The sequence below is a fragment of the Clupea harengus genome, chromosome 20 (assembly GCF_900700415.2).
Source record: "Clupea harengus chromosome 20, Ch_v2.0.2, whole genome shotgun sequence".
Lineage (NCBI taxonomy): Eukaryota > Metazoa > Chordata > Actinopteri > Clupeiformes > Clupeidae > Clupea > Clupea harengus.
The window spans coordinates 25,087,614-25,104,027 of record NC_045171.1 but is presented as its reverse complement, the minus strand read 5'-3'; the positions used below and the strand labels follow the sequence as shown (position 1 = coordinate 25,104,027).

The 16,414-nt window shown below is 42.0% G+C and overlaps 1 protein-coding gene across 1 annotated transcript; it reads left to right on the top strand.

Moving 5' to 3' along the window:
- Nucleotides 1–1,552: 1,552 nt before the first annotated feature.
- Nucleotides 1,553–14,107, top strand: LOC105906706 (matrix-remodeling-associated protein 5-like). The gene is made up of 2 exons (XM_031587281.2): nucleotides 1,553–2,412; nucleotides 11,781–14,107. The coding sequence occupies exons 1-2, from the start codon at nucleotides 1,670–1,672 to the stop codon at nucleotides 13,678–13,680; spliced, it is 2,643 nt and encodes an 880-aa protein (XP_031443141.1). The 5' UTR covers nucleotides 1,553–1,669; the 3' UTR covers nucleotides 13,681–14,107.
- The last annotated feature ends 2,307 nt before the right edge of the window (nucleotides 14,108–16,414 follow it).

The following is a 16,414-nucleotide window of genomic DNA, read 5'->3' as shown; positions in this document are numbered from 1 at the left end:
ACAATTAAACAATAAGGGTTCTCTGAGGGCGCACAAAGTCCAACTTAATGATCAAGGAGAAGACTTTTTTTGTGACAGGGCAACATTTTTCTACTAGGTCAAAGGGTTTAACATTCCCTGTAACCTATAGCTACATTTTGGTTTGAGAACCTCTGAGCAAAAACTGCTTTTTGTTGATTTTTGAAGTGAAAAGAAGTAAATATAACCCCTGCAGCAAAGGAACACGTAAAAATGACACTTTGTTTCTGCACTGTTGAAAAATACAAAATAAAAATAACAGTAATTATGGCATGTGCAAAAGTCTGGGCAAACTTCCACTTTAAAGTTATCAAAAAATATATCAAAGCATTCCAGTTTGCAATTTACAATAATTTAAGAAATGGCTGTTAAGGGTAACTGATCTTATCACGATGAGATCTTGTGGAGAACATTTTCAGGTAAAACTGCATGTCTGCTGGGTCAAGCAAACCCAAACCAAACCCTTCATATAACTTAAAATATAAGCAGGAAGATTACCTGCCACTTGCACAAATCTAGGGTCTACCTAGAAACAGAAAGAAACTTCTGTTATCACAAATGTTAATGTCTGATGTATGCAGAACAACATATAGATAAGCCAGGGTCATTTTGGATATAAGGATTTTGAAGCTGCTGCTGTAGAAAATTGTTGCATAATGTTACTTTCAGGATGTGGATGGACTCTGTTTTATAATTTTCTAGCACCCAGTAGTACAGGAAACATGAATGAAAAATGGATGCCACTAAATATGATCAAAAGTCATGCAGTCAGTCAAGAAAATGAAGCCTGCATGACCATTGGTCTCTACAACAGGACAAAGGATGCCTCAAAATGCATGAACTACTTCAATAAATGCAAACAGTAGCTTTTGGAATATCCAGCAGTCCCCAAAGCATCTGTTGGCAAAAATCTGTAGGCAAATCTTAAACATGATGTTCCTGCAAGACACCCTAAATGTATCTCAGAACTTGAAGTGATCTGCAAAGAAGAGGGTGGAAATCCATAAATCAATAATGGGGAGACATTTAAGTCATGTGTGAGCTGTGATATTTGCCTAAAGAGTATTACTAAGTGCTGACTTAGTAGGGTTCCCTAAGTTTTGCACATGCCACAATTACATCTTTTTTTAAGTTCATGATTTAAGAAGTAACACAGAATGAAACTATGAAGTAAGCTTCACTGTGTAACATAAGCAACATGTGTTTGCTGCTGAGGTTCTATTTCCTGCTTTTCATTTAAAAAAAGTCTTTTCCACAGGGTGCCCAAACATTTGCATACAACTGTAGTTTTTGGTAGTCTTTAGTATTGTTCCTTAAGCGACCAATATTCAGCACATTCAAAAATATTGTTTGCAGTAGGCCCACAACATGGTTTAACCCTCCTATTGTCCTTGGGTGACCCAAAACTATTTTCAAACATTGAAAAGTGATAGAAATCAGTGATTAAACTTAATGGCTGTCCATCTAACATCCTTCCCCCTAACTTGTTTGTTTCTTTGCAGGTGCTACAATTCAAGCAGGTATAAAACAGGAGGAAACTTCGAAGTTTGAAGTTCTTCAAACTGGTACCTTTGTTGTAAAAAATCTTCAGCCAGAAGACAAAGGACAATACCTCTGTTTAGCACAAAATAGATTTGGTTCAGCCCACCATATGGTCACTCTAGTTGTCAAGACTCAGATGCCAAAAATTGTAAATCCACCCTCAAAAGATTTGTCTGTGTATCTTGGCAAGTCAATAAACCTGCACTGCGTTGCACTGGGAAAGCCCAAAGCGCAGATTTCCTGGATTCTCCCTGACAGAACTTCACTGCAAGGGGTGGAAACAAATGCAATGGCCTCACTCTTAGCTAATGGCACCCTGAACATTCCATCAGTACATTCTTCAAGTGAAGGGTTCTATAAATGCATTGCCAGCAATGAAGCTGGGGAGGATACAATGACTTATAAGCTCAATGTTGTAGCTTCACTGCCAACCATCAATGAGGATGCAATCGAAAGCCTGGCCATATCCATTGGAACAAGTATCCATGTGCACTGTACATCAAAGGGGGAACCCCAGCCAGTCACCAAATGGAGTCTTCCTGATGGCACATGCTTAGAACCCACCAAACCTCTTAAGGGACGCCCCTTTGTCTTTCCTAACGGAACACTCTACATCAAAAGCGCTTCCGTGACCGACGGTGGAAGATATGAGTGCACGGCTACCAATACAATGGGCTCTGTCAAGCGATTGTTTCTGCTTGATACCAGACTGGACTCCTTCCTCCCTAAACAGCGTGAGCAACAGCAACATCATGTGTCTGCCATGTATGGCTCAACAATATACTTACACTGTTCTTATCATGGCACAGTTTGGAGATTGCCATCCAAGAAACTTCTTGCACATCACTACAGGTACTTCATCAATCTAACAATATTATAATTCTAATTAGAAATGTATCTATTTATGGTTGAAGGAGTTCCAGAATTTCTAGATATCTCAGATTTGCATACAACTGGCATATCCGTCTATCTCTCTGTAAATATAAATATAAATATGTACAGTAGGTATTTATTTATTACAGTTGTGTGTGTATTTATATGTGCACACACAACTGTGACCCATCTCTTTCTCTCTTGCTCTCTGTTTCTCTCTCTCTAAATATATATATATATATATATGTATATATACATACACACACACACACACACATGTATATAGGCTCGGACTGGAATTCTGGCAAAATCCAAATTGGGCCGCAAGGCCACCACCTATGTTGGGAAAAGAATTGTGGGGAAAAAAGATTTGACTTCCAAGTGCAGCCCACTTGATGTTGGAACAGCCATCTGACTGGGGGTTACAAGATCCCAAGTATGCTACCTATACTGTAAATATCCCAAGTATGCTACCTATACTGTAAATATCCCAAGTAGGCTACCTATACTGTAAAGATCTCAAGTATGCTAACTATACTGTAAAGATCCCAAGTAGGCTAACTATACTGTAAAGATCCCAAGTATGCTACCTATACTGTAAATATCCCAAGTAGGCTACCTATACTGTAAATATCCCAAGTAGGCTACCTATACTGTAAATATCCCAAGTAGGCTACCTATACTGTAAAGATCCCAAGTATGCTAACTATACTGTAAAGATCCCAAGTAGGCTACCTATACTGTAAATATCCCAAGTAGGCTATCTATACTGTAAATATCCCAAGAAGGCTACCTATACTGTAAAGCAGGTACAGGAAGTGCAAAGCTAATAAATGTATTAATTGTAAAAATAACTTTACCGCTGCCAGTGCCAGGCAAAATATTAGCATTGGCTGCAGTGATAACATTAACAGTTCACTAGCACCAAATAAAGAGGAGGAGAAAGCCTGGTCATACCTGCCATGAATAGTTTTGCACGGCCAAAACATAACTCATACAACCATACAACAAAGTGCTGTCCATGGGTGTGAAACAAGAGCGGCGCTGCCAACTTCATATCTATCGCTTAGCCTATGTTATTAATAGCTTGACATTGCAGCGCATATCTTGGGGAAAATGTTTGTTCCCAGTCCGACCCTGTATGTATGTGTATATATACTGTATGTATGTATGTATGTGTATGTGAATGGTAGTGCATACTCTGTCGGAGCTGAGTGAAGCTGTTCAGAGCATTAATTCCAAAGGGTTTGAAAGTATATGAGTAGTTTTTCCTTCCGTTTTCTGACATCATTGATTCCATAACAAACACCAAGAATTCTCAGTGTAGTCATTAATAATGTGCTTCAGCTTGATTCCACAAATATATGCACATATAAGATATACATATACAATATATGTTTTGCACATATACGATATCCGTTTTGCACATAGACACAAGACCGGCAGAAGTGAAAGAAGCATGTGGACTGACAAGGTAGAGTAATATCGCAAGATTTTACACAAATATAACTTTGCATAGGTTTTATTTATTGTACATAACCAAAATTAAAATGTAGCTGAAATACTGCTTGCGTTTTCAACCCATATACAATGTTTTCTAAGCATTTGAATGTTGAGTATGTGGAATCTTACACAATGTTGTTGGTGACATGCTTAATATACATTGGACAGTGTTATTTATTACAAGCTAGCTAAGTTAGGTTATTGGCTTATTTGCGTGAGATTGACATGAGATAAACTTATTTGGTTGCTAGCCTGAGACAAGAAAGGTTGATGACTTTGGGCATCTGGAAAACCTACTGATCTCTTAAAATAAAATTGGCAAGGATGTTTCTGATGAGGACTAGCGAGTCGACAACTTTCCTAACACAGCCAAACATCAAGCAAGCGCAATACAAGTCATAGCAAGAAAAGCAATAAGCCCCAAGAGGCCGTGTTTTGCGCTGATTTTAGAACAGGTAAGGGGACTTGTTAGGCACGACGCGAAGCGAACTTGCGGGGCTATTTGCTTTTCTAAAACTGTCACTACACATATCTGATATGGTTTCATTAAATAAAGCCAATTCAATTTAAGAAACAAAATAGTTTAATAACAAACCGTCATTCTTCTGCCACTACAAGTATAGTTCCTAAATAAATAGTTGCCACGCAACAGCCAGATGGAACACTTGCGCTACCGACAAAAAAGAGGTGCTTATTTATTCACATTCATTTGTATATCGCCATTAATAGTGCAATTGTTGAAATAGTTTTCAAACGGGCTCCTCTTTGCTGGTGCAGCGACAGGGGTATCTTGATGTTGACGCTTCAGTGTCCCAGATGATGTTGCAAGGACGTTGCTCCACTCCTTCCTCTCGCTGTAATTTGGACGCCAGTACGATTTCAGTGACGACTCGCACCTATGTTCCGTCACTGCCATAATCTCTCTCCCCTCTAGGCCAGCGTCAGCGAGTTTTTGTACGGTGGTGCTTCGCAAGCAGTGATTGGTGTATATCGCGGTCCCCGCTGCTTTACATATCCTTGGAAGCATCGAGCCAAGGAAATTTACTCCCATTGGTTCCCTGGTGTACCTATAGTGCACATAAAAAATCCCATGGCAGTTAGGATACATTGCATTTTTATCCAATGTGAAAGATAAATGTGTAGTGTGAACAGTTTGGTTAATGCTTACCAGACATCTGCTGCGTAATTTTTCCGCTTTGTATGGAGATAAAAGGCCGGTGGATTGGGCGGCAGCAGGGACAGGTATTTCTCCAGCGAGGCAACAGGGCACAGTGGATTCCCCGGCAGTTGGTACATGAATCCTCGCAGTCGTTCTTTATTTACCTCTGTGCCATCTTTATGATTTTTGGTGCACTCATTGAAGGTCAACTTTGCGTATTTTAGGCCATTCTCGTCTACGCGAATGGCAAACGACTCTGGCTTTGGTTGACGATTTCCTTCTTTCGCTCTGCGTCCCATATGGAGCTGTACGTCAAACCACACCTTGTTCACAAGTCCGACAGGTGCGTTGGGGCTCAGTGCGTCGGAGTGCTTTATTTTTGCCAGGTCGCTCTCCGATAAGGCTTGGTGGTGGGTTGTTTTATCCCGGCCCTCTCTGCGAAGTTGCTTGATCACTCCAGAAAAAACGTTGTTGCTAGTGGCGAATTCAGAGTCGTTAAGGAGACACCAGGACTTTCTGATGGGTGTGTCGTTAAGGTGACGGTTAAGCGCAGCTCGCAAGCCAATATAGCTGCTCAAACCGTAGGGCTCACCTTTGCCGTTCTACACGGTGGCATAAAAATTACGCAGCGTTTGATTTAGGTCGCTTTTGGTGACCGTCTTTAAGTCCATTTCAATCGCTTTCATTTGTGCACCAAGATTGAAAACAGCGGACGGCCCACATCGTCTGCTTTATAGTGCCGGCTTCATTCCTTGCCTTTGCCATCGATTTCAGCCTCTGTCTTCTCTGCATGCCTGGTCTTTTTAAGCTCTTTCTCCTCCATTCTGTCAATAGTCTCCCACCACTCGTCAAACGTCAGCCCACCCAGCAAATCAAAATTCACAACAAATTCTGCCATTCTCTTTATGATCAGGTTCCTTGCTACCTTGTAACTTTGTAACGTCTTTCTTTCTTTGAAATATTCCATGCGCAGTAATATGGAATGTTATAAAAGAATGTTATGAGGACAACTTGAAAGGTAATGCTGGATTTTACAACGGCATGGAACACGATTTAGCCAATCACAATCAAGGATTGGAACAATCAGTTTTAGAACAGCTAATAAGTTATTACTGACCAGTCCAACAGAAAGAAGGCCAGCTCGGCACCTGACTGTTTTTTGGTCACTTGCTTGGCTGCTCTCTCTTTTTCTCTTCCTATCCTCCGACAACGTCTTCCTCTGTGTCTTTCTTTGATGTCCATACAGAGAATACTACGCTAGCTTCCTCTTATACCTAGTGCATGGGTCTAGTTGTTGTTGCGTGAGGTGGTGCCATAAAGCATTACGTAGTTCTCGCACCCTGGCACAGACACTTCCCCGAGTGACCTTTCCTCTGGTGATGCTCCCACACTAGTCTGGCTCACCAGGGGAAACTCTGAGGTGCTGACGATCTCTGGGCCTGTCTCATGACGTGGTCCTGATGTCTGCGGAACAGTCGTCTATCAGTCAGTTCCACAACATATGAGAGAGGACCTCTCTGCGTCAGGATAATCCCAGGTAGCCATTTCTGATTAGAGTTGCTGCTGAAATTTCTCATATAGACATTGCCACCTGGTTTCAGCTGTCTCTGTCGTGCATGTTGATCATGTCCCTCCTTCTGCTTTTCCTGCTTTCTCTCACCGTGGCCTTTATGTCTGGGTGTAGCAGTTCCAACTTTGACTTAGGCCTACGCCCCATCAACATCTCTGATGGAGTACGTGCAGTTGTGGTCTGTGGCGTCAGGCGGTATTTAAACAGGAAGCGTGAAAGCCTGGTGCTTAGAGAGTCACCTTTCATTCGTTTCAGACCCTCCTTCACCGCCTGGACAGCTCGCTCCGCCAATCCATTCCAGGCTAGTTGGAAAGGAGCTGTAGGGACTCACCAAACAGCTCGCTGGTGAACGTTGGACCATTATCCATGACCACAGTGTCAGGCAACCCATTGATTGCAAACACTTGTCTGAGCTTGTCTATGGTTGTGGGTGCTGTTATGTTGCTCATGATGTGTGCGTCTATCCACTTGGAGTGGGCATCCACCATTATGAGAAACATCTCCCCATGAACGGGCCAGCAAAGTCCAGATGTAGTCTAGACCAGGGGTGGTCTGGCCACTCCCAGGGATGCAAAGGGGCTGGTGGCGACATATGCTGACCTGACAGAGGACCTTACCAGGCGCTTCATTCGTGACACTCCCGGATGGGTCTTGTGTATTTCTTCCACAATCTGTGAGCAACCTGGGGGAGGGACGACTACCCTCCCACCCCAGAAAATGCAGCCATCCTGTACGCTGAGTTCTGTCTTGCGTTTGGCATATGGTTTCAGTTCCTCACTGTCAACCACACTGGGCCAGCCCTGTGGCAGGTAAGTCTTTACTTTGGACAGTACTGGGTCTCTCTCTGTCCACTGCTTAACCTGGGCTGTGAGAACTTTTCCAATGAAAAGACAGTCTCTGGAGGCACATATGTTGAGACAGGCGTCTCTGGCAATGGCAGGCGTTGTCCTTTCCCGCTCTGTACACTATGGTGTACTGGTAGGCTGACAAAATGAGTGCCCACCGTTGGATTCTGGCTGACGCCAGCGGTGGAATGCCGCACGTTTCACTAAACAGGCTCATCCGTCGTGGTTTATGGTCGGTGTAGATCTTGAAAACACACCCATATATTTACTGTAAAAACAATGGCTAGACCTTCTTTGTCTAACTGTGAGTAACCTTTCTCTGCAGCCATCAGCGTCCTTGAAGCAAATCCAATGGGTTTCTCTGAGCCATCTTCCATGACATGTGAGAGGACTGCCCCCACTCCATAGGGTGAGGCATCACATGAGAGCACAATGTCTTTGTCTGGATCATAGTGAACGAGCAGTTTTGCTGAATGAAGGAGTTCTTTCACTTATTTCCAAGCTTTCTCCTGTTCCAGCGCACCACTACCACTTTGTGTCATTGTGCAGCAGCTTGTGCAGTGGGGCTAACACCTTTGAGAGGTCCTGCAGGAATTTTCCATAGTAATTTACCATACCCAGAAATGAGAGCTTGGAGCTTCCTTGATAGCCCTCACTTTGTCCTCCACTGGACGGAGCCCCTCTGCGGTGATCGTATGTCCCAGGTAAGTCACACTTGCTGCCATAAACACACACGTTTCGTGTTTCAGGCACAGCCCTGCGTCTCAGAGTCTCTTGAGCACCTGCTCTAAGTAGCCCCTGTAATAAAATGTCATCTAAATACACGGCTACATGAGGAATCCCATGCAAGAGTGTCCATTGGCCGGGCTGGACGCCACTCCAAACACTAGGCAATTAGACTTGAATAATCCTTTGTGTGAATTTATTGTGACATACTGTTTTGAGTCCTCATCTAGAAGTAGCTGCAGGTAAGCATGGCTCATATCCAGCTTTGTGAACAGCTTACCTCCAGCCAGCGTTGCAAACAGGTCGTCCACCCGTGTCAACGGATACTCTTCCAGCTTTGAGACCTGATTCACGGTAAGTTTGTAGTCTCCACAACCCCTTGCGGTTCCATCCGGCTTCAAAACAGGAACAATGGGCGCTGCCCACCTTGAAAACTGGACAGGCTCCACGATGCCAAGCGCCTGCAAACGTTCCAGCTCTTCCTCTACTTTGCTTTTCTTTGCATAGGGCACCACTCTGGGCCTAAAGAAACGTGGCGCTGCATCAGGGTCAACATGGAGCTTCACAGCCACTCCCTTAAGTGTGCCCAGTTCTTCTCTGAACACATCACTGTATCGCTGCAGAATGTCCTCTGTAGTGTTAGCATACTTGATCTCATGCCAATTCAGCTTCATTTTGCGAAGCCAGTCACGATCTGGTTACAAGCCCGACTCGCTAAAACTGGTAATTGTGATTATGCTATGGTAAAACATTTTAAGGAATCACATAAGGACAGCCCTACATCTTTTACTGCGATGGGGATAGATCATGTGCCTTTAACTTCCAGACGCGGGGATAGGCAAAAAATATTGGATTTATCACTGATATTTTCTAACTGTTTTTGCTTTTGTTTTCTGGTTGATGTTTTTAGACTGTGCACTTCTCAGCTGTTTGGTTACTCCGCCCACTCCAGCTGAAGCATATCAGAGGCTAATTGCTGGTATAGGATATAGCCTAGTGACTGAATGTTTGCCCTTGCCCTGATGAAGGCCTGATCCTAGGTCGAAACATGTTGGCAACAAGTGTTTTTAATAGTTCAAATATGAACTAGCATTTTCATTAAAGCTTTTTATTGTCCTATCCTTCTATGACGGATGTGCCTTGAAATTTGCAGTCATTTGCATAGTGCGCCCCTCCGCACCTAAAACATTCAACTTTCTTTGCTTGTTTTACAGCCTCTCTCTTGACGTGGTGCACAGCCACTGACTGTGATCCTGTCTGACCCTTTTGAATGTCTTTGGCATTATTTGTCGCCATCTCCATCCCTTGTGAATTTTCGAGTGCTTTCTTGAAGGTCAATGGTGGGGTTTCCCCCCGCAAACAGCACTGAATGGCGTCCTTATTATTGCCGCACACTAATCTGTCACGGAGCATGTCATCTCATACTGCCCCAAAATCAGTTTTCTGACAGCTGCCGCAGTTCTGCAACAAAGTTAGCTACAGACTGACCTGACTTCCTAAAATGGCTGTGAAATTTGAAGCGCTGGACTATTACCGATGGCTTTGGATTGTGGTGGTTTTTGACGAGCTTGACCTCTGCCAGTGTAGTTTGACAAACACGGCTTGATCCAGTCTCAGTGCTAGCATCTTTTCTTAACACCAGCAAAGATGTGCTTTGCCCAAAGTTATCTGTGTTCGATATGGCTTTCATAATTCAGCCAGATAAAAATCAGTGTTGGAATTAACCTGACTGGTAAAGTCAGTTTGCAATTGGCGTTTTGGAATGCCTCAGGCTATAAAAATGTTGTACATGAACCAAATAAACAAACAAACAATGGATTATTTTGATAGTGTTGATTTGTGAATTCAGAGAACACAAAGAAATTATCTCAAAACTGTTGGTAATACATTTCGTCCATTTTTTGTCATTTGCTTCTAACAATGGGCTTCCCTACGACTCGAAACCCATCTTTAATCAACCAACATGATTTGTGAAGATTTGCACAGACGACTGTCATTTGCTTACAATTCTGTGAAACCTAACGTGGAAAAGTTGCATTTTAAGCAGGGCCATCTCATTGGGTTTTTAGTCGTTCTCACAAATATTCTTTTGCCCAGACTGGGAGAAGGTAGTGGTAGACTGTCGTAATCTTTACCGAGAAGAAAAACGCGTATTATATTCTTCTTTTTTTCACGGTCTTGTAAGCAAATGACAGACATGCAATCATTTGTGAAAAATTTCACAAATCACATTGCTTAATCAAAGATGGGTTTCGAGTCTTGGGGCCATTTTAGACCTTAAAAGGTTAAGAAAATAAATGGATGAACTGTATTACCAACTGTTTTGCAGTATAACAGTTTATATTTTCTGAATTCACTAATGAAAATGTATGATTTTTTTTGTCCATGTGCAACATTTTTATAGCTAACGGCAAACCAACTTTACCAGTGTCTGGAATCATGGGATCAAACTTAATTAATAGGTAATATGATAAAGTGTTAACGCATTAACATTTACAGGCCTAATGTTAAATAATCTGTTTTACCCTTTTGATGTCCATGTATGAGCTCAGCTCCATGTTAACTGTTGCCAAGTGACTGCTGACCCTTTCTTTTTGCTTTTTCTGTCTGCCAACATTTTAGTTATAGGGTTGCAACTTTATTTAAACTTTTGCTGTTTTTTCATATCAAGAGCTCTTTTGCATGCTCTTTCACATGCACCAGAGCGTCATCTCGGTCCAGACAGCAGTAGCTAGGCACTTTAATTTCCAGGCACAGAATTGATTACATCCCCGTAAACATTTTTACTGTTCCTTAAGGTAACTACAATGTCAGAAAACAACTCATATACACAGAACTTTGGAACCCCTTTAGAAAGAATATTATGCAATGAATGTTTTGCTAAGATAATAATATGCTACAATCTAGGATCCTGGCTTTGAACAGCTCTTCTCTGCTCATTCAGACTCAGAAGCACCTCGTTTGTGTAGCCTCAGAAGAACTTACATCTGAAATCTGAAATGTTGTGGTTATTGTGTGCAAGACTGGATTATTTATATATATATATATTGTGTGTGTGTTATGTTGTATTCACATGTACGCGTTGGAGGCTTCAATGGAGACGCTTCCCATTCACTTTGAGTGGGGTCATGTGTTGCCGAACTGAATTGTGGTTCCATTGCTTAATTTGCTAAAATTTTGTAACAGCTACTGAGAAATAGACACTATACCATCTAGAAACCCAGTATTGTTACCAAAAATACGTCTGAAGTGATTTGCGCGGGCGTCAGAGCCAACTATCTAACGTTAGCACGTTAGCTAGGTAACTACACACAAAGTAAACAGCTTGCTTGCGAACTTACACAACCGTCAGCAATTCATAATGGCGTGATTGGGGTCAACAACCAATCTCACTATAAACGTATGCATTATAACAGCCTGCCAAATGTTAGTCAAGCCCATTGTAAAGCATTAATGCAACGCGTATATGTGAATGGACTGTTACAGTGTTACAATCACTTTAAAATGGCTACTTATTTGAAAACTATTTATTTATTATTTCTAGCCCTGAAAGCTTTGCCACTGCTTTTCCTAATGGAACCCTGAGAATACAGCAGCTGACTGAAAAGCTTGCAGGCAACTATGTGTGTATGCCTCAGCAGTCAAACGGGGAGGATATACAGTACTTTCAAGTAGTCGTCTTCAAGAAGCCTCCCAAGATCGAAAACACAGGAGTCCCACAGCTAAGCGTGTCATTGGGTGAAAAACTCCAGGTGGACTGTGTAAGTTCTGGTTTGCCAAACCCTGAAGTTTCCTGGAGTCTTCCAGATGGCACAGTTATCAACTCGGCCCTTCAGTCAAATGGCAACGGAAGCCATTTTGACCATTATGTTGTCTTTAGCAATGGCACACTGTTGCTGAAGCAGATCAACAAAAAGGATGAGGGGGACTATATATGTTATGTCAAGAATGCAATAGGGGAAGATGGAATGAAAGTCAGTGTCAGAGTGCTCACAGAATCTCCCACGATTGTCTCCAAGGACCAAGTTTCAGTTTGGGCTCAACTTGGCAAGCCAGCCTATTTAAAATGTAAATCTCATGTAAATCCTCTCAGTCCACTCATATGGCTTTCTCCTAGCAATAATGTAATTTCGTCCACTTCAATCCATCACCAAATTTTAAAGGATGGAACATTGATCATCAAAAAAGTTGCTTTAAGGGATGAAGGGAGGTATACTTGTTTGGCACATTATTCGGCCATTAACAACATAGAGCTCCAAGTGGAACATAAAAGGCCAGACATTAATGGACACGGGGGTGAAAGTAGCACAAATGTTTTAGCAGTGTCTTATCAAACTATTCTAATGGATTGTAAAAGTGAAGGCAAGCCAGAGGCACACATTACCTGGGCAACATCATCTGGCTTGTCCTTGCCAATGCCATATGTGGGTGGCAGGTTCCAAGTACATCAAAATGGCAGCTTGGAGCTGAGAGGAGTGAGAAAGTCTGATGAAGGTCAGTTTAAGTGTGTTGCAACAAATGACTTGGGAGAAGCAAGTCTCACAGTCACTTTAAAAGTAGAAACACTTGCTGAAAAGCCCAGCTTCCCCAATCCGAACATAGAAATGTATCCTATAAAATCAGATGGAAGTGATATAACTTTAGAATGCATTGCAACTGGTAAGCCAAAACCAGTATTTGTATGGATTCTGCCAAACAACACTCAGCTGATTCCAGGCACCAGACTACACAGGTTCACACATCTCATAGGGAGTGGAATTCTACACATTGTCAACCCACTGACGACAGATAAAGGCATTTATCGTTGCCAGGCAAAAAATGTGGGAGGGCAAGCTGAGAAACGATATGAACTACAAACAGGAAAAAAGCCTTATATTAGAGGAAGTGGGGGTCCCATAAAGATAACTTTTGGGCAGACACTGAACATGCCATGTACTGTTGAAGGCTGGCCAGAGGCCACAGTGTCTTGGACCCTTCCAAATGGTCTGATTCTGACCAAGCCCCAGGTCACTGGTAGAGTCATATTTCTGGCAAACAACACACTGACGGTTAAAGACACAACCAAATTTGACAGAGGAAGTTACATATGCAAAGCTACTAATACATATGGATCATCTTTCTTGTCCTACCCAGTCACAATCATGGTATACCCTCCACAAATTACAACTGCACCCCCTTCAGTGATAAGAGTTTACAGGGGAACATCTGTGTCGCTGAACTGTATTGCCGTTGGTATTCCCAAGCCTGACATCTCTTGGACCTTGCCCGGACGCACAACACTAGTGCCCAGCAGTCGCTTCATAGCACAAGGTGGAATTCATCTGACAGGGGAGGGTAGTCTGGTCATACCAGACCCTGGTCTGATGGACTCGGGAATTTATAAATGTAATGCAAAGAATGTGCTGGGGACAGATTTTAAAGCCACATACCTTCAAGTGGTCTGAGCCAGCGTAAAGGTGGAGGTGGAATCACATTGCTTGTAAATACAGCCAACAGGACAGTTATAAATATTTTTGTATTGATTATTACAGTTTTAGTAGCAATAAGTAGGCAATAAAAATAAAGGACACCTTGGTATTAATGTTCATGAATTGAATGATGTTCATTGTTTGTGAGTTAGTAACCTTTGTTGTTTGTCAGTTTGGTTCAGACATTTGGAGATGGTGAAAGTATAGTTGGATAAGTTAAGAGGGCCTGACGGTCCCTACACCTACATTAGATGAGCTTGTTACATGCTACCTATGCCCGCACGGTCTACTGATGTTTGGTAACCTCATCTATATTGTTATCAATGCTACATAACATGCAATACAAGATCCTGTGGAAGAATGTATAATGTATAATGTGGAATGTTTCCAACTGGTAGTCTGACATTATTAAAAAAGTTCACATAATGAAGTAGATTTCACATTGTTTCATTTCACATTAATACAATGAATAAGAACCATAGTGGGTTCAAGCATGCAGGGCCTCTGACGAGTTTGTTTTCCCACCCTTATCATGACATTGAAATGGCTGGAAATGTTATGTGGCATAGTCTCATTGGGGTCAGCCCTATGTTCCCACAGCCCTATGTTCCCACATTTCTAAGGATTTTATTTTCACTGACAATTTTGAAAATTAGGCCCTATGTTCCCACAGCCCTATGTTCCCAGATTTATTTTGAAAAATTAGTCCCGATGTTCCCACAGCCCTATGTTCCCACATTTCTAGATTTTTCTGAAAATTAAACCCAATGGTCCCACATTTCCTGTTAAGCCCCAGCCGTTTTCGGGACAAAAACGCCTACAAATGCATGCCTAAAGTAAATGATCAATTCCTCCACAATTATACGGTCAATTTGCATGTTCTTGACATCTACGAACATCTACATATGTCAGAGAACGTATTCCCATGAACAGAAATAGTCTGTCTGTTACTCTGCTTGAGTAAAACAAATTTGTTGAAAAAAAAAAAAAGAAGGCGCGCGGGTCCGTGGGGCTTAAAGGGTTAAATTGAGTGTGAGTGCAGTCTTGGAGCTAGATCAGGAGTACAAGACAGTGCTTGTTAAATGTATGGTGTGCCTCAATTGTACTAACTCATGGAGGTGAGTTTAAATTTGGTATGAGGGTTTGTCACTCCACACAGCAACCCCATGTTGGAGTAGCGGTGTTGAGCTCAAGAGAGTTTGGAAGCTAGCTAGCTCCTTCAAATCGGCAGCTACGGAATGGTGAACCCTTAACTACCAGGCAGGGGTAGAAATGTGGGAACACAGAGCTGTGGGAACATAAGACCTAATTTTGAAAAAGCTCTTAGAAATGTGGGAACATAGGGTTGTGGGAACATAGGGCTGTGGGAATATAGGGCTGTGGGAACATTGGGCTGTGGGAACATAGGGCTGTGGATATATAGGCACGCTCCCGTCTCATTTCATTAGGGACAAGGAACCAAAGGAAAAAGGAGTTTTTGTTCTAACCTATGCGGTTCCTGAGATATGGAAGAAAAGGTAAACGTGCTTATTGCAGTGCCCCCTTGGCATATAGGACAGGTTCTATAAGCAAATTATGAGTGAGCTTGCGAAGTTTCATGAAGATTTTTATTTACACTGGCAAATATTGACAGCTGAAATCTGATTGACTTTTTGTGAGCCAATTGGCACTTCAGGAAATAAGTCTACCAAATTATAAGATTTGTATCTGAAGTGGTTCTTGAGATATTGTAGCGCCCCCTATTAATGAAATTTGACGAAATGTGGTGTGCACCCAAAGAATATTGTAGTGATTTTTTGTACCAAGGTTTGTTAGGTTTGGACCATTACATCACAAGTTATTGGCCATAGAGTAATTATGGGCCACGGCCTTAAATTTGATGGATGCATAACTTTGAAAGGGATTGACAGATAGAAATTCCTTTGATAACTGTTTACCAATATTTTTTGAGAATCTGATTAACGGCTTCTGAGTAAAAAAGGAATGAGGAAAGAAACAGGAACCAAACTTGTTCTAACCCACACGGTTCCCGAGATATTAGTAAATGAAAAATTCTGTCATTTCACTTGCACATGTCTTTCACCACTTTGAAATCTATGGTCAAAATTTGGTTCATGTGCAACTTCAGTGAAATGCAATGGGCAGCAAATCTTAAGAAAAATTGTAAGAAGAAATGAAGCTTCAACCGGCGATCATCAGGGCCCAAGCAGCATGTGTGAAGAGCCCTAACTGGCAAAAGTTTGAAGGATTTGACAGCTTCAACAGGTGAAAGAGGACATTGGCACTTAAGCCCGAAATATGCTTCTACGACTGAGTTACTGTGTGGCCACGCAGTTGCTTCGATGGACTCGTGAACCTTTATAGTTCTCGTCTGTTGGTGGGTGTCGCAAAGCAATAAAAAAAAAAAAGATTCCGGACCAAACTCCGTAGATGGTTGTATTTGTACATAAAAGTTGTTTGTTTAACTTTTTTTTTGCTTTTTTGCTTTTTTAAAAGTTACTGAGAAATAGACACCATGCAATGTAAAAACCCCGTTATTGTAACTGAAAAATTCGTCTGAAGGGATTTGTGTCTGAGCCAGCTATCTAATGTTAGCATGCTACTTGTTTGGAAGATTTTCCCTTTCCCTGCTTCCCTCACAGACTCACGGCCACGCCCCCTTCCCAGCCTGTTAATTTCCCCATTCTGTTTCACTCAGCTCCAATTAGCC